At 34.4% G+C, this 19,669-nt stretch overlaps 1 protein-coding gene and 1 pseudogene across 1 annotated transcript in view; one reads left to right on the top strand and one right to left on the bottom strand.

Annotated features, from left to right (window-relative positions):
* SCN9A (sodium voltage-gated channel alpha subunit 9) overlaps positions 1–16,283 on the top strand; it is a 121,693-nt gene extending 105,410 nt beyond the window's left edge. The window contains exons 21-27 of the mRNA XM_072961101.1: positions 873–995; positions 4,563–4,844; positions 5,633–5,686; positions 6,591–6,728; positions 9,816–9,920; positions 11,775–12,045; positions 14,212–16,283. Coding sequence (XP_072817202.1) covers positions 873–995; positions 4,563–4,844; positions 5,633–5,686; positions 6,591–6,728; positions 9,816–9,920; positions 11,775–12,045; positions 14,212–15,404 — 2,166 coding nt within the window. The 3' untranslated portion in view covers positions 15,405–16,283. The remainder of the gene's footprint in view (positions 1–872; positions 996–4,562; positions 4,845–5,632; positions 5,687–6,590; positions 6,729–9,815; positions 9,921–11,774; positions 12,046–14,211) is intronic.
* LOC116280748 (U6 spliceosomal RNA) lies at positions 9,607–9,706 on the bottom strand (annotated as a pseudogene).
* Positions 16,284–19,669: the final 3,386 nt, after the last annotated feature.

Below are 19,669 nucleotides of genomic sequence, written 5' to 3'. Positions count from 1 at the left end.
GGATATTTTAACTGGAACTTACTCAGAGACAGAATGCATTTATAGATCCAGATCTAGGGTCATGGAGGAGCTCATTGATCTGTTACCAAAATGTGTATTGATTTTACTTCTGTCCATGTTCTTTCTTCTGACATAATTTATAAGAACACAGATTTCTTTTGGATACTGGTTACAGTCATTGTGGAGGGTCTTTCTAACATGATGAAGATCTTGTACATCTGTGTTGATTGTGAAGCCAGTGAGATCACCTACTCTCCTGACCTTCAGTACAATTGAGGGTTTTCTTCCGTTAATCATTGCTAGGAAGATCTTTGATGTTAATTCTGAGAAATTGTAGGGCAGAATAATCTCGTGGGGAACTTGCCTCATCTCAAAATCATGAGTCTTCAGAATGCTTTTGAATAAGGTTTATAGTAGAACTTAGATCTGGTTGATTGAATGCCTCACTCTTATGACTTAGCTTCAGAATCACACTTTGTTATGCCCTGAGCTTTATTCCAATTGAAGTTTTAAGAGGTGCTTTAAATGTTCAGAATTAACAGGCAAGTACAAAACCATTGGCTACAAAGTGTGATTTTCATTCAGATGTAAGAAATAACTTACTTCCCTTCTATTATTTCTGCTTATTTCAGTTAACTTTCCTTCAAATCTGTTTCCTTAAAAAAGCATCCATATTACCCTTTTTTTAGGCAGTGACTAGATAACTTTATATCTAAAATCAAATGTACATGATTGATTTATATATAATCATATTATATATAAAATCACATTGTTCTTGTTGAGCTGCTCTTAGTGATCTTTGAAACTGACTTTTTCTCTTCTTGCTGTATTGTTTCATTGAAATGATTGATGAAAATTTTATTGTTTTGCAGGTTTCTTTGGTTACTTTAGTTGCAGCTGCTTTTGGCTACTCAGATCTTGGCCCCATCAGATCCCTTCGGACACTTAGAGCTTTAAGACCTCTAAGAGCTTTATCTCGATTTGAAGGAATGAGGGTAAGAAATTGCCAAACTTCCTAATATAATATTCATATTTTAATGAAGTATAAAATATGAAAAAATGTGTCTAGAAATTATGGACTGTTTATGTTTACACACATGTGTGTATACACACATATGTATATCTTGTCTGTTAATTTGTCTAAGAGTGTATACATGTGCATACACACACAGCATTTCAAAGCATATTGTTTAACAAAGAGTAAAGTAAATACAGTAACGTCTCTTTCATACTATACCGTTAGGCAGTGATCCAAGTAAGTGACTTTTCCTTTAAATGAAAATCTTCACCATGTTAGGAAATTCAAGTGAAGGGGACATTATGTTGTTAGTCCTAACAACACTTCTCATATACAAGTCATGAAAGACGACAGCATCAGGTGACCAGTGCTTCTAGGTTCATTCTTAAAATATATGTTTCAGTGACACTGGAATTATCTCCAAATTATATTTGAGAAAACTAAGGCTCTGAGAGTTTACTTCATTTGCACTAGGCTGCATAGTGTCTGAAAAAAGATTCGTTTTACAGAAACAAATGAGATGAGATAAGTAATGACTACTAGCAATCTAGTAGCAACTTCTTCATAAAATACACAGAGGACAATGACCCTCTTTTCTCTAATAAGTCTATATCCTCATTTGCTGCTGCTCTCCTCGAATTTCTTCTTCTCCAGGTGTATGCCTGCTTTCGCATGTCTCTGTTCTCTTAGCCAAGAATGCTCGCCCTGCCCTGTCTCAACCTTAACTCATCAGCATAGCAAACACCTACCCTTTCTTTAAGCCTCAATTTAAATTTGCCTTGTCTGTCCACCACCAGGCATAACTGGGTATCCTTCTTGTATGTTCAGACACATAAAATCCTCCTCGTATTACTTAACTTATTTATCTGACTGCCTCTCTACCTGTGGCCTCTGAGCAGTTTAACATGCAGGTTAGTCTGGCTCACTGCTTCTCTAAGTGTGGTTGGCATCACCTGAAAACTTACTAGAAGTGCAGATTCCCAGGTTCCACCCCAGATCTACTGAATAATAAACTCTAGGATGGGCCCAGAAGTCTGAAGCCTCAGGTGAATATTAGACATGTTTTAGTCCAGCTGATCTTCATTATTATCCCTGCTAACCTAATTCTGACCGCAGCCTCTACTGGGTGTACCCAGTGTATATTGGCTCCCATGTGTATAAGAGAGATCATGATTGTACAAAAATCTTTTTCATAAGTAAAAGTCAAGTACTTTTTGTCATGTAACAATTGAAAAATAAGTTTCCTTAACTTTATCTTTTGAGCATTAGTAGAATGTTACAATCTATTCAGAATTTATGACTTGATGCCTCAACTCAAGCAGAGTGTACCACATTTCTGTGATCAAAGAATATACTTCCCTCTGTGATTAAGCCAGTCCATCATTTTACCCTGTTTGTTCTTTGTTCTTTATCTATAATATAGGTGAATTGGATGCCGGAGAATGATACAATACATTTGGAGGGGCAAACATACATTTGTTTAGTTACATTCATTAAGCAAGCAAAACAGGGATGTTTCTTCACACTGCAGGGTCATTTTGGAGAATAAATGAAATCATGATTGGAGGCATTTTGTAGTTAGCTTCCTTTGAGGCTTGAGGTTCTTAAACTTATTGATCTTCCCAGATGGCTTCTCATCAGGGCGCTATGTACCCATCTCCCTCAGAGACCCAGCATTGCTCACAGTCTTTTGGCAAACATTTTCAACACCACCTATGTGTCAGCTATAAAAAGAGTACAGTGGTAAATAGACCCCAGACCCCCAAGAGTGAGTAAGGACAGTGGTCATGGAGAGACAGACAGGGGAATAGCAGTTATTCTGTGACATCTGCTGTAAAAGAGTAAGCGCACAGTGCTACTGGAATAGTGCTGGAAGTGGCTGCCTGGGGAGGTCCGTGGAGGCTTCACGAGGAGGTGACCTTGGAGCGGGGACTGAAAGAGTGAGCCCCAAGTCACAGGCGGGTAGACATTCCAGGCTGAGATGCTATTTGCTGAAGGATAGAGTTGACTATGCAAGATGTGTTTGAACAGTGACTGGAAGGATCAGCATGTCTAGGTGATAAGCATGGTGGGAGAATAGCTGGAAATGAGGATGACAACGTTGGTTTGAATAAGAGCTGACCACTTTGAACTCTGCTCTCTAATCTTGTTCTTCCTAACCCTTTTGGGATCATGTACACTCTAGGAATCTCATGAAAGTATAAGTCATCTCTCCATAAAGAAATCATAGCCATAATGTTTTTCATATAATTTCTTGCCCCTATGGAACCTTTACAGGTCCATGGACCCCAGGGTCATCACTGCTGCTCTGGCCCAGGGGTCAAAAACCAAAGCCCACAACCTGGTTGCCTGTTTTGTAGAGGAAATTTTATTGAGTCACAGCCACTCCCATGTTTATGTATGATCTATTGCTACAATTGACACAGAGATCATACAGCCCACAGAGCCTAAAAATATTTAAGAAAATGTTTTCCAGCCCCTGCACTAGACAATCTCAAAAATAGTCAAGAGATCCTTAATGTCTCTCCTTTTGGGAACGTCTGGAGAGCCCATTTGATATATTGCGAAAGAGAGGGAGCACGTGCTCTTTACTTAACAAGTTCATCCTTAACAAATTTGCACTCAAATTCAGACCATAGCTCAACTGTAAGAAGATAGTAAGTCTGGAAAGATGAGGTAATTAAGAGAATCTGGAGAGTGGTAAATGCTGCAGTAGTCCCCATGCAGGAACGCTGCATGGCAAGAGGCCCTGGTGATCAATAATAGTGGAAATGCTGAAAAGCAGAAATACAGGAAGTATGAAAGATAAACTGTACTTCATTTTTGCTTTAACTGAGGCCTGCACTATCTGTATTTAGCCAAGGGATTATATATATAAAGCATTTCTAGAGTCAGAATAATTAATCTGTAGATTGCTCCCATTTTGCAGATGAGAAAACAGAGGTCCCAAGGTCTTAACCAAATTTACATATCACACAACTGGCAGAACCAATTCAGTCTAAGGGGTTCAAACCACGACAAGACTCCCAATCTTAAATCCAGTTTATACACATTAGTCTTTTCTCTATATGAGACAATTTTAACACTGGTAATTCTAGGACTGTGAACCTTTAAATGTACATTTTACTTATTTTTAATCATTTGTATTTATAAATTTCTTTCTTTTCTAGAGCATGCAGACTTTATGACTTCACCTTACATATATCAGGTTTTTGGTTTATTATTTTTATTTATTTTTTCATTTTAAGTTGTTATATGATCTTAGTTATTTGTTTTGTATTGTTGCTAATAGTTTCACTGTGTGATCCTCCTGTATTTTGTAAAGTCACTGATTGTGGGGCTCTTGTCTCATTTTGTCCTGCTTAGCACACTACTGAGCATATGGTGGGCATTCAGTAAATACATGTTGGTTGATTGGTTTGATTCCTTAAACATTTAAGGGTGGCTTTTCTAACTTATCTAATTCTGCATTGTGTTTCATTAATGTTGCCCATGTAACATTCTTACCAATCCTAATCGTTCTTTTCTTTCTTTTGAATGCTAGGTGGTCGTGAATGCGCTCATAGGTGCAATTCCTTCCATCATGAATGTGCTCCTTGTGTGTCTTATATTCTGGCTAATATTTAGTATCATGGGAGTAAATTTGTTTGCTGGCAAGTTCTATGAGTGTATTAACACCACGGATGGGTCACGGTTTCATACAAATCGAGTTGAAAATCGTTCTGAGTGTTTTGCGCTTATGAATGTTAGTCAAAATGTGCGATGGAAAAACTTGAAAGTGAACTTTGACAATGTTGGACTTGGTTACCTGTCTCTGCTTCAAGTTGTAAGTAACCTCTTTTGTGAATGCTTGATATTTTAGTGCACATTGGATGAAGATCTGTCATTATATAATTATTAATATAATTAAAGACAAAGTACTTTGTGACTTTGAAAACAGAGTTGGTCTTTCTTAGAACATGTGCTTGTAAACATAAGAAGCATGGGTTCCGGTGCATTTGAGAGTTATTAACCCATAATTACCTTTTTGGAGTCATTTTGACTCCCCTACCATTGTGCCATCTGAATATTGCTCCAAAAATCAATAGTCATTTTTGGAGACTGCCACTTTTACACCACAGGAAAGTGAGAGGGACTTCCCGCTGGGACGGAGAATCCTTAAGGTATGGAGAAAAATTGTTTCCTTCCTTATTCATAAAATTCTCCTCCCCTTCTGGAAAAACAAAAATTCATGTGTAAAACTCACAAACAAATTTTAACAACCAGGAAATAATTAACTAGGACTAAGATTTAGAATGTGACTTGAGAATGTATTCCTTTCTTTCCCCTTGATATAGCATCTTTATGTTAAATTGGAATTTTGATACAATGGGCTTTGGCATCTACGTAATGCAAGGGACTTGAGCGTAGACAGATTTTGGTATTTGGGGGCTGTGGGGTTGGGGGGTTTTGAGGGGGCTGATACTGATCTGCAAATACCAAGGGATGACACTACAGTAAAACTCACTAATTTAATATAGTTAATAAATGTTGTAACATTAAACAAATTAAACTTATTTATGGCTATTTTAGAGTATGAGTTTTGCATTCATTCTACAAATGTTATGTTTACAGGCAACATTCAAGGGATGGATGGATATCATGTATGCTGCAGTTGATTCTGTTAATGTAAGTATTGTAATATACTAAACTCTATGATTTTTAAAGCTCCCTAGTTTATTTAGGCTGTTTTCAAACAGCAGCTCCAAGGAGCCCTTGGTATATGCACACACAGTGAAGAACCTGGACCTGGTAGTGGTCTAGTGGTTACCTGTCAGCATTTGGAAACAGAGCTTCACTTAAATTCTGGCTCTACCATATCTTACAAGCTTGCACCTGACTTTAAGCAAATTACCCTACCTCTTTGAGTCTGTTTATTGGTGTGTAAAAAGAAAGTAATTCACTGCCCACCTCATGGGGCTGTTCTGAGGCTCCCACAAGAAAATGTGAACAGGACACTTAGCACAGCATGGCAATAATAAATTCTCAGAAAACATTTATTTATCCAAATAAAAATGAAATAACATATTCTATTTGTAGTTTTCACTGCTTTTATGTTTTAAACTGCCTTAGAAGAGTTTGTGCGAAATAAGTCCCACACTTAAGAAAATTTGAAGACTACTGACTAGTTCAGGTTGTCCCAAAAGCCAGTGAAGACATTTCTATAACCAAATGAAAAAAAGAGCATGATTTATGTAAAGAAATCTATTACTATATTTTTTTCTGGAAATAAAACATATGCATCAGGTCATTTAGTTACTAAATTAGTCCTACAATCAGAGAACCAGTAATATAAGTGGATAAGCCCTTTGTAGTTATCTGAAGATTATATTCATAGTAAGCATGTAATAAATATTTATTTAGTGTGGAATACATTTTTTAGAATGCTTTTGTTGAATCTCAACAACATTATGGTTTCTGAATAACCACATTTACCTAGGATAGCACTGTTTGGACTGCCCTGTCAAAATGTGTGAAAAGAAAATGATGAATTCTGTTGTCAACATACTGCTAACTTTTGTTAATTTTATAGGTAGACAAGCAGCCCATATATGAATACAACCTCTACATGTATATTTATTTCGTCATCTTTATCATCTTTGGGTCGTTCTTCACTTTGAATTTGTTCATTGGTGTCATCATAGATAATTTCAACCAACAGAAAAAGAAGATAAGTATTTCAAGTTTTTGTCATTGCACCGAAAAGAAATGAACAATTATTTTCCCCAAATTATAATGTGAAATTTAATCTGATATCAGTTAGTAATTAGTTCATTAGAATTTCACTTACTTTTCAAGTGAGATATGCTTAATCTCATTCATCTCTGCACAGAAAATAATCATCTCTTGAGTCACAATTATTTTTAAGCAATATATTAGCTATTGAATTTTTTCCAGTGTTCCTTGCAGAGAATTGATTAAGAAAAATTGATGCATTAGTCATTTATTCAAAACATGATTGTATAAGTAGTCACTGTATCCTATTCTGAGCCCCTGGTCTGTGTGGTCTGTGTGGGACTGGCACTTAAAGGAGACCACGTAGACCACACTTACTTCTCCAAACTAGTCATTGGCAGCAACAGAAAATAGGGGATACACTCGATTAAAAGCTTTTAAAGGGTAGGGTCTACAGCATTGTTTGGATTTGCAGGAGAATAAAATGTTTAAAAAGGCTCAGTTTTCTTAGAGTTAAAAGTTACTGTGACTGTAGTGCCACCCACGTGAACAGAGACCTTTGAAGGATGAGGGATAGAATTGCAAAAAGAAGTGATTTTAGGTACTGGTTTAGCATCTAAGAAAAGACAGTTGTACGTTGCAATGAAATGTCATTAGAAGCCATGATTGACTATTCACGAGTGAAGGAAAATGTAGTAAATGTTAAATGTTGTTTATGTTTACATTTCCAAATATAGGTATTTATTTTTCAAAGAATTTTTTAATTCCATGTACCATTCTTACATTTTATATCTGACAGTCAAACTTAGCTTACATTATCATATATTCATGCCTTTAGGCAGAAGATACTGAATAATTAATAAATTAATCTTGAAAATAATTTTACAAAGTATATCCTGATTTTCAACTTAGTTATTTTTCCTACTTTACTCATTATATATGTGACATATAAGCACACACATGGTTCCCTGGCAGTCCCTGCATAGGTTAAATTATACATGTATCTAGAAAGAGCAGTATGACCACTACAGGACAGCCACAGTTCTAATTGCTTTAACCTCCTTGCTCTTAAATATTATTCTTAAAACAAGAATTGCCACTGAAGGAAGTTGGCATGAGTAGACGCCATTACCAGCAATGTCAGGCAAAAGTTGCTAAAAAGACCAGCCTGACTTACAGGATGTCTCCCACCTACTTTTTAAAGGGATGCATTTTGTAGGGTCTGTACAAGCAACAGTAAAACAAAATAACAGCACAAGTTTCTCTGTTGGAGCATTTCGTAATCTCCTCTTAGTTTCATTCCACTCTTTATTATCAGGGCATCATCAAGGGAAGACAAAATTTGCCACCTTTATGTTTACCTTTAATTCAGGATTCTCTTCCCAGTGTTTCCCTAGCTTCTTGTAAGTTCTTGACCTGCTATAATGTTCAGCCCCTATCAATGAGCAATAAAGGGTCTCGGCTTCTCTTGACATTGGCATGAAAGTTCTCTCTCATGCATCAGTAGAATACCAAAATTCCACAAATACTGCCTGTCAGTTAGAGATGATGCAAGTTAAAACATGGTAAAACAAGAAGGGAAGTCTGGTTGTCATTAGGTATTTGAAAGATCAGAAAATGCAGTAAGAATTTCAGAACTATAAATTCCCCAAAATAAATTCCTGATTAATGGATTGTACTAATTTATGCCATAAATTAAAAGTTTCTATTACAGATCAATGAGATTCATATACATGAATCTATATAAATTACAGATAATTTTAAAACATTGACAGAATCTAAAAGAATAAGCTAAGCTTCTAGGCCTCCTTTGTGAGATTTAGACTGTTAACAGTGTAGAAAGGATCAAAAGCTTTATTTAGATACTAGTTTTTTTACTGTTGAATCTTAAAGGTTGTATATTCAATTAGAAAGTCCACAAGTATATGTATGTATATGTGTGGCTGAAATATTCTGCTATACAACAGAAATAACTGATGCATTTAAACTGACTCTACTCCAATTAAAATAAATAAATAAAATAAAAAATAAAAATAAAGCAGAAAGTTCTTCAAGTCAGAAACCCTGGATTATTGGTAATTTTCTCAACATCTAGAACTGTATTATGTGTAATGTTTACACCCAGTAAAGGGTTTATGTTGAAATTCCTTTATTTGGAATTAAAGAGGTAGCCAGAGTTTTTTTAAATAAATAAATAAATACATAAATAAATAAAAACTTTATTGTATGTGTACCAAATATATGTGTATCTCTATATGTGTATATACACACTATTTATGGATATGTTCTATATATATTGTTATATATCCATTTTTATGCTAAAAGAATATGGAATATTAAAATGAATACAAGTGAATATTAAAATAATACTATTTTAGCTACTGCTTTTGGCCCCTACTTTTAATGAGTCAATATGGCTAATGAGTAAACATTAGCCAAATTATCATTCACTACTCTTATTTCTTATAACCCTTTCTAATATATTTGTTATTCAGCAATGAAATGCCTGGTGAGACAAGTAGCAAATAAAATGAGATACTAGCACATAATTTAAAATAACACAGGTTAGGCTATCAAAAGAAAATTGAGCCAATCATTATTGGATGTAACCCATGTATTTTATATATTGTGCACATTACATTATGTATGGAGAGTCCTGTGCCTACATGTAGGTAATCCTATAAGACAAGTTTTATTTATTGACACCTTGCACATAATAAAATGCATTTCATTTTTTTAAACTGAGGTGTAATTGGCATATAATAGTATATTATTTCCAACTAATTTGGAACATTATGTGTACAACATAATGATTCGATGATTGTGTACACTGCAAAATGATTACCTTAAAATCCTAGTTACCATCTGTCACCAAAAATATGGACGGCTTCACAAATTTGTATGTCATCCTAGATCAGGAGCCATGCTAATCTCTGTATCCTTCCAATTTTTGTGTATGTGCTACTGAAGCAGGAATGCATTTCTTTTCTATATGAATACATTTTTAACCTGTCTTAATGATCTGAGGAAGGATCTAGACAATGGTTCTGGTTTTAACTAGATTTATTTTTTATTTCTTTACCTTGGAGGTCAAGATATCTTTATGACTGAAGAACAGAAGAAATATTATAATGCAATGAAAAAGCTGGGATCCAAGAAACCACAAAAACCAATACCTCGGCCAGGGGTAAAAAAATATTATATCTAGCATATAAATTTTTAAATTACTTTTCAATCATCTTTAATGTCCAACTACTTCTTAAATATGAATGCATATATTTTAATGTTGTGAACAAAAGTCCGTATAAAACTGAATATTTGTATTTTGAACATTATCATAGCTCTTAATAGTCCTTATATTTTATTTTTCTATAAATATGAAAACTAATTGTATATGCTTTTAACTCTTCATTAGCTTTACAACTATTAGTACAAATGGCCTGTAGAGAATCAATATAAGATGTACATTTGTTTGAAATTTATTTATTCTTTTTTCACATTCTTTTCCATTAAAGTTTATTACAAGATATTGAACATAATTCCCTGTGCTTTACAGTAAGACCTTGTTGTTTATCTGTTTTAGATATAGTAGTTTGTATCTGCTAATCCTAAACTCCTAATTTATCCCTCCACCCCCTCCTCCTTCAGTTACCGTAAGTTTGTTTTCTATGTGTATGAGCCTGTTTCTGTTTTGTAAGTAAGTTTATTTGTATCATTTTTTAGATTCTACATATAAGTGATATCATAAGATATTTCTTTCTCTGTCTGACTTACTTCACTTAGTACGATAATCTCTAGGTCCTTCCATCTTGCTGCAAATGGCATTTTATTTTTTATGGCTGAGTAGTATTCCATTAAATATATATACTACATCTTCTTTATCCATTCATCTGTCAGTGGACGTTTACGTTACTTCCACGTCTTAGCTATTGTAAGTAGTGCTGCTGTGAATGTTGGGATGCATGTATCTCTTCGAAGTAGAGTTTTCTCTGGATATATGCCCAGGAGTGGGATTGCTGGATCATATGGTAACTATATCATTAGTTTTTAAAGGAACCTCCATACTGTTTTTCATAGTGGCTACACCAGTTTACATTCCCATCAACAGTGTAGGAGGATTCCCTTTTCTACACACCCCCTCCAGCATTTATTATTTGTAGACTTTTGGATGATGGCCATTCTGATCAGTGTGAGGTGATACCTCATTATAGTTTTGATTTGCATTATTCTGATAATCAGCAATGTTTAGCATCTTTTTATGTCATTATTGTCCATCTGTATGTCTTCTTTGGAGAAATGTCTGTTTAGGTCTTCTGCCCATTTTTTGATTGGGATTTTTTTTTTTTGTTACTGAGTTGTATAAGCTGTTTATGTATCAGACCAACTAAATTATAATCTATGAATTTGAAGCTCTGGTATTTAATTTTTTCAGTGCCTTACTTGATCTTGATACAATGCCTAAAACTTGCCTATGCAGCCAGGGTTGGAAGTATGACCATTTCTTCCTTAAGTACCCAAGTCTTAATCATTACCTTGGTTTTTGACCTCCACATTGCCCTGACTGTATGATCTGGAAATTCATACCAGTTTTTGGCTCATGTGCAGCTAGAACAAAAATGGTAGCTCTGGATGCTTGTGAGTGTGGCTTAAGGTGGAGCTCTTCCTGATTGTCCCTTCTTTTCCTTGTTTGATCTGTAACTCCTTGCCTTCCATACCACTCTTTCCTCTAGTGGATAGTCACACTTAAAGCTTTGTTTGCTGATTATAACTTTGCCATCAAGAATTTCAAGACTGATTATTTACTGTGAGGCTTGATAGCTCTAAGATAATCAGGGAAGAAAAGGGGCCTTGAGAGTCTTGAAACTGAGAGTGGTCTTCTTAATAACCATCTTTTAAAATTTATTATAGAAACTAAATTATAAAATATTAATGGATATTTTGAAAGAAAAATAATTTTTTAATCAAAAAAAGTTTTTACTAGTGTAATTATTTATGGATACTTACAAAATTTACATCTCCTATTATTTTTGTTTCTTTGCAGAACAAATTCCAAGGATGCATATTTGACCTAGTTACAAACCAAGCTTTTGATATCACCATCATGGTTCTTATCTGCCTCAACATGGTAACCATGATGGTAGAAAAAGAGGGACAAAGTGAATACATGACTGAAGTTTTATATTGGATCAATGTGGTTTTTATTATCCTCTTCACTGGAGAATTTGTGCTGAAACTGATCTCCCTCAGATGCTACTACTTCACTGTAGGATGGAACATTTTTGATTTTGTAGTTGTGATTCTTTCCATTGTAGGTAAGACCATTTATTAATTGTATTTCAATTTGTAGTCAAACTAAACATCACATATACTTAGAGAAGTTTCTGAATTCTTGAATGTAAACTTATTCTAGAGAAAGTCACTAACACTGAAAGGATAAAGGAACGTTAAAAACAAAACTAAACCGAACAAAAACCTCTGTGTCAGAATTCTTGGGTTCACACTACAAGCCTCAAAGCCACACATTTTCTGTTTGTTGGAAGCACATAATACTCCTTATATTCAATTTCCAAGATTACCCTTCACCAAGGTAGGAACTACATCTATATGTAGGTATGTCTTAGAAGTTCAATGTAGAATCTGAAATCACTCCAGCTTTTGCACATACAAGAACTGTCCCATGATTAATGATAATATTAATAGTCAGAATATTGCTGACTCTTTGTGAAAATTCTTCCTGAACTCCAAGTGAAATTAAACTCTAAAGAAATTCCAGCCTCATTTCTTAGGCCTTCATACTTATCAACTTTATAATCATTTCTCAACTAACTTAATCATGTCTGTGAATCACTATACTTTTTTGTACTTGGGTAAGAAGGCTCTCCCTGTAATCATGACTATTTTTAATAAATTAATCTATAAATTTAGTGTATCCCAATGAGAATATCAGTATGTTTTTGTGTGGTGGGGGTAACAAATTGGTGCTATAAACCTAAATAATTCTAAAATTTATCTGGAAGAAAAATTAGAGTAATGAAGCAATGCCTTACATTTCTGGGTATTACAATTATTGTTACATTGTTAAAGTAAAACAGTGTTTACTAAAAAACTCAATGGAGTCAAATAAATAATCCAAAGTTAAACTTCAGTTATGTAGAGAATTACTACATTATTCAGTTAAAAGATAACATGAATCTTTGATTCCATGTGAAAAATCCATGTAAAAAAGTGGATTCTTATAGAAATATATTTATATGAACTTGAATAGTCTTTTCTATTCATGACACAAACTTTAGTCCATGAAGAAAAAATAATAGATATGACTGCATAAAATCAAAATATTCTATGGAGGAAAACTCACTACCACCACCAAATTGGGAAAAAAAAGTTGAAAGACAAATGAAAAAGAAGGAAATTGTTAATGTAACATTTAAGGTCAACAGAGGATTAGTACTCGTAATAGAAAAATGGTCCTCATAAATCAATAAGAAAATAGTAAATCACCCAATAGAAAAATGTGCAAAGGACTAGACTAAGCCAAAAAGAGAAAGTTGAAAATAGCCAACAAGCATACAAAATGTCCAATAAGCAAGAAAAATTGTGGATTATGTTTTCCCAAAAGAAATGCAAATAAATTACAATAATGAGGTGTTTTAAACATCATAAAGATATTCTGGTTAAATTATTAAGAAGAATGACAGCACTTGTAGGCATGCAGAGCATGAGCACTTTCATATACTACTAGTCAGAGTGTTCATTTGTACATACTTTCTGAAGATAGATTTGCAATATATAACAAAATTTTAAAAACAGTGTTTGACCTAATTTCTAGTAGTGTATTATCAAAATATGCTCATGCAACTAGAAAAAAATGTATCTGCTTGGATATTCCTCTCAGCCAAAACAAATGGAAACAACATAAAATTCTTCAATATATGGCTATTTTGGCAGAACATTGTACAACTAAAAGAAATTATTCTTCTGTCATTTACATGGAAATATCTCCATGATATGATGAAGCAACTAAAATAGAAGACAAAAAAGCTTGTATGCCATGATTACATTTGTATATGTCTGTGTGTTCTAGCATAGACAAGTGGAGCAATCTTCGACAGAATATTAACAATAATTAATGATAACAATAGTTAATATTTAAGATGATTTATATTTCCTTTTGAGCATATTATTGTATTGCTCAAATTTAATTTTTCTACCCTTACAATTTGAAATATTGTTGTGGAGGAAAAAAAAATAAGGTTCACAAACTTAGTAAAGGAGAAGAAACATCACGGTGGTAATTCTTACCATTTTCCTGTGGGATTGTTCAATCCATTGATTGCTATGAAATTGCTTTCAGTATAAAATGACAGTTCTTGAAAGCATAAGAGATAAGATAGCAGATAAAACTCTTTAAAAGAGTCATGATTGTCTGTAGCATAGATATTTAAATATTTTCTTTTTACTCCTTCCCTCTGCACCAGGTATGTTTCTAGCTGATTTGATAGAAAAATATTTTGTGTCCCCTACCCTGTTCCGAGTGATCCGTCTCGCCAGGATTGGCCGAATCCTGCGTCTGATCAAAGGGGCGAAGGGGATCCGCACGCTGCTCTTTGCTTTGATGATGTCCCTTCCTGCACTGTTTAACATCGGCCTCTTGCTCTTCCTGGTCATGTTCATCTACGCCATCTTTGGCATGTCCAACTTCGCCTATGTTAAAAAGGAAGCTGGAATCAACGACATGTTTAACTTTGAGACCTTCGGCAACAGCATGATCTGCCTGTTCCAGATCACCACCTCTGCTGGCTGGGATGGGTTGCTAGCACCTATTCTCAACAGTGGTCCTCCAGATTGTGACCCCAAAAAAGTTCATCCTGGAAGTTCAGTGGAAGGAGACTGTGGGAACCCCTCTGTTGGGATATTCTACTTTGTCAGTTACATCATCATATCATTTCTGGTTGTGGTGAACATGTACATTGCTGTCATCCTGGAGAACTTCAGTGTTGCTACTGAAGAAAGTACTGAGCCCCTGAGTGAGGATGACTTTGAGATGTTCTACGAGGTTTGGGAAAAGTTTGATCCAGATGCCACCCAATTTATAGAATATAGCAAACTCTCTGATTTTGCAGCTGCCCTGGATCCTCCACTCCTCATAGCAAAACCAAACAAAGTCCAGCTCATTGCCATGGATCTGCCCATGGTCAGTGGGGACAGGATCCACTGCCTTGACATCTTATTTGCCTTTACAAAGCGTGTTTTGGGTGAAAGTGGAGAGATGGACTCTCTCCGTTTACAGATGGAAGAAAGATTCATGTCTGCAAATCCTTCTAAAGTGTCCTATGAACCCATCACAACTACACTAAAACGAAAACAAGAGGATGTGTCTGCTACTGTCATTCAGCGTGCTTACAGACGTTACCGTTTACGGCAAAATGTCAAAAATATATCAAGTATATACATAAAAGATGGAGGCAAAGATGATGATTTGCCCAAAAAGGAAGATACGGTCTTTGATAATGTTAATGGGAACTCGAGTCCAGAAAAAACAGATGCAACTTCATCCACCACGTCTCCACCTTCATATGATAGTGTAACAAAACCAGACAAAGAGAAATATGAAAAAGACAAAACAGAAAAGGAAGACAAAGGGAAAGATGGCAAGGAAAGCAAAAAATAGAGCTTCATTTTTGATACATTGTTTACAGCCTGTGGAGGTGATGTATTTGTGTTAATAAGACTCTTTTAAGGAGGTCTATGCCAAAACTCTTTTTATCCACATATTCTCAAAGTCAGTACAGCCCCTAGCTTTGATTGTCTGACATAGGTGGGCAGCATTAGCAGATGACTTATTTTTGCATCGGGAAATGATTCTATAAGAATTGTTAAGAGTAACTCTACAGGGATAATTGGTTACAGCCAACAAAGGTGATTTAACTTAATTTCTTTTAATCAATCAGAGGACCGTATAGAAAATGTTCACATCTGCCTTGTCATCTTTTCACAGGATTGTAAACATTCATGTTTCCCATGCAAATTCACACACACACACACATACACATATAAATATCTATCATTTGGATATCTACAAAAGTATTTTGCCTTGGCTTTGTAGTGAAATGCCTTGATAGGAGGAATGGGTATTAGTAATGGATGTTTAAACATCCTGTTACTAGGGGGCAAGACTCTTTTATCCGTATACAGAGGTCATTCTACATTTTCAGGTGCTTAAATTTACTCCATATTGCATCAAAACCAATTTATATGTGCCTACTAAATGCCACAGGATTAAAAACATATGTAGACTCTTCATTTCAACAAATACTTTTTATTCATCTTGACTCATACCAACTAGCGTAAGAGTTCCCTTCAGAGTACTGTGCTTCCTAGACTGCCTTTTTCTATATCCTTCTTTGTTCATACAATAACCATGGAACATGAAAAACTATTTTACGTACATCCTTCAAAAGAAAAAAATGAACATAACTGAGAAAAGAAGCCACTGAAGAAAGCTTTGTTCACTTTTATTTACACAGTGTAATACTGGACTGTGCTGCCCCAAAATACCAATAAAGACCCAACTCTTAATCATTTTTGTCACAATTTTCTGCTTTCTCATGCAGTATTTAGTCATTCTTTAGCACTAAGCAAAGCTGTTATTTCTTTTCAATGGAGTACTTCTGGATATGCAGATAAATATTTGATTCCATGGTCCATGTCTGAGAAGATAATGACTTGGGCACTGTATTTACTGTATCGCCTGCACACTATCCTAAATGTATGGCAAGCTCTCAAGTCATAATACATGGCAGGCTTTCAATACAGACGTGTGTTTAGTGAGAATGAACTAGCATTCAACTGAGATGCTTGCCAACTTGCTTTCCTAATTGGTATTAGTAATCCTCTTGAACTTCTATTCTTTAATCTACAAAATGAGGAGGATGTCACTTTCTCCTAAAATTCTGTAACTACTGGGTATATTATATATCAATCAATAACGTACCCTGAGCTTATAATTTACCAAGCACACATTCATTTTGCTTTAGCTGTTGTCCTTCTATCAAGGATTATAAATCTAGTTTTAAAAAATACCCTTGTTAATAATGGCTTCAAAATAAGTAACCATCGTGCATTTTTATGAGTTTATTCCAGGAATATGAGCTCTTTCTTCTATCAAGTTATTCGTGCACAGGCAAAAATTGAGTTACATAAGTAGAAAGTAATTTTATTTAGATTTTGTGGGAGTTGTCAAAGCATATGTATAGAACAGTATTTCATTCGTTTGCTTTCTTAGATGAAAAAAGAACATAAATTAGACTTCAATATTCAGCACTTAAAACTTATTTTTTGTTGTTCTCGCTAGTTAAAAATAACAGAGATTTAACCATACCTTCAGAGATGGAGGAGTATGGGTAGAGAATGAGAGAGAGAGGCAAAGAAACAGATACGAGAAAGAGATGAAAACAAAGAAAGAGACATTTCCACAGAACTGCCTATCTAGAACGTTTTTAAATTGTGATGTATTTTGCATCACCCATGAAAGAGATTATGACTTCGACGTTTGTCTTAAGGCATGTGTGAAATTAAATCTAGGGCCAAAGATTCTCTATGCTTAAGTTCAACCATTCATTTTACATAATTTGAGCCTCTTCTTAATTTAATATATAAGATAATCATGCAGTGTTTTCTTAGGCTACATAGAGCATTGCATCACATCCCTGATAAGTCTGTTGAAAATAGGTTTTTGACAATTTAATTAGAAAACCATATAAAATATATTACATTTGTAAGATTTTTAAAACATTAAATTAAGAAATTAATATTACTTTAAATTTGAATGCAGTTTACCCTGATTATTTTGAATCCATATAAATATAACTGCACTTTGCATATATACAATATAGTGTGAAAAGATATATAGTGGGCAGGTTTCCTTGTGGTTTACTATTAATGTTTTTACATTGCCTGATTTTTATGTGAAAAAAAATATTGGCAACTGGTTCCTCAACACAGTTTCTTCTTAGCATTTCAAAAAAAGAAAAAAAATCACAAAGTCACACTTTCTTCTATTTCATGCTGAACTGTAATTTTTTAAAAATATAACATGAATAGGTGTTGTATATATATGTTTTCCCAGGAATGTCTAGTTGTGACTTTTTATCAATTAATAACAATATTTAGAACCAAGAGCTCATTTAATACAGTGTAAGCTTGAAGGAAAATTAGACTTCTTGTTTCATACTGTTTGGTACTGCTTATGAGATATCGCCCTCAGAAAGCACCATCATACTTATACTTCAGTCACACAATCACTGAGCTCATTTTACTTAATGAGACAGAATGGCAATTACACTGTAAAATTTAAATTACAATAAAATGGAAGTGAACAGATTTGACCATAAATCCATTCATACAATTTGGACAAAAGTGGGAGAATCTCATTTTACCTTTGTGACTGTTACATAGTTTGCAAAAGATATAAGTGACTTGTAGGCTGTTCCTAAATGCTGATTGTTGAAAACCTTAACCCAAAATGTTCAGCATGATTTTATAGAATTTTGATAGCTTTATTAAAAAGAGTTAAAATGCATATGTAAATAAAGCAGTTCTAAATAGCGATTTCAGAGAAATGTTACTGGGAGTGATGAAAGTGGGCCAGCTAAATTAGAACGGTCAAGCAGTTGGCTTGGGTTTAGAACCTACATACAGAGGCCACCAGTTTTTCTTAATATCTGTGGCTTATTATGTTATATTCTTGAGAAAATAATCAAGAATTGCTTCATAAAAATAAATGAATAGCCATGACTATAATAATGCTGTTCACATAGAATTCTTTACAAATTTCATACATCTGTGAAATGCTCAAAATGTCTGAGTTTGTCATAAATTATACTGTAGTTAGACTTGAGACACATTGTAATAGAATCTAAAAATAAAAGTCATCAAAAAAAATAAAACCATGTTGCATGTATTCTCTGTTTTTGTGAGAATAATCTTTAAGGAAACAAATTCAGTGCATCCCTAAATGAGATATAGCTACTGATAGCTTTTTGTTTTTAATTGAAAGATGGACAGCTTCAAATGTCTTCCAGAAGAAGTCTTCCAGGATAAGAAAGTTGGGGATAAAGAATATAGAGTTCCAAAGAGATTCATTGAAATCCACATTAGAGTTTGTGCAGAAGAAAACTGAGGCAGGAAGTGAAAATATACAAACATTTAGCTACACAATAGCAGTATGTATTTTTTGTGTGTAATAGCATGGAGACGTAGGATTAGCATACATAGTGGCTAAGGGCTTGGGTTCTAGATCCAGAACTGTACTTGGATACCTGCTAAGCCAGGACTCCTCATGTTTCCTTAATACGTTATTTAATCTGTGTGCCTCAGCTTTTTCATCCATAAAATGAAGATAACAGTGCTACTTTGCAGTATGGTTAAAAGAGTAGAATGAGAAAATTCACAGGAAGCAATTAGAGCAGTGCCTGACAACACAGAGTCAAGAATTTATATTAGTAGTAGTAGCTAGTGTGGCAGCCAATTTGCCCTAAAATTAGAAGAACTCAAGTTCCCTCTCCACAGAGGAGCACAATGCATTCTCCATAAATGTTAAATGATGAGAGTTCTATTTTATATGGACTAAGTGGAAATATAGAATCCGAAATACTACATAGTACTTACTACTGGTATGTAGTGAGCATTTAGTGATGTGACATATCCACCAAAATAGTTCAAAATTGAATTATTTTTAGATTTATGAATTCAAACAACATGAATTCAAACAACGATTTTTTAGATTTATGAGTTAAAACAACATGAGAACACATGCATACTGTATTTACGAAGGTTTAGCTTTTTCCAAGAAAAATTTGGAGGTAGTAGTTCTTATTGTTAGCTAAATAGTCGATCCAAACCTCTATTTTATTTTAGCTGTGAGCATCCAGTCCT

This window comes from Vicugna pacos, chromosome 5, assembly GCF_048564905.1.
Source record: "Vicugna pacos chromosome 5, VicPac4, whole genome shotgun sequence".
Taxonomy (NCBI): Eukaryota; Metazoa; Chordata; class Mammalia; order Artiodactyla; family Camelidae; genus Vicugna; species Vicugna pacos.
The sequence above is the reverse complement of the archived record's forward strand: the minus strand, read 5'-3'. Positions and strand labels throughout refer to the sequence as shown.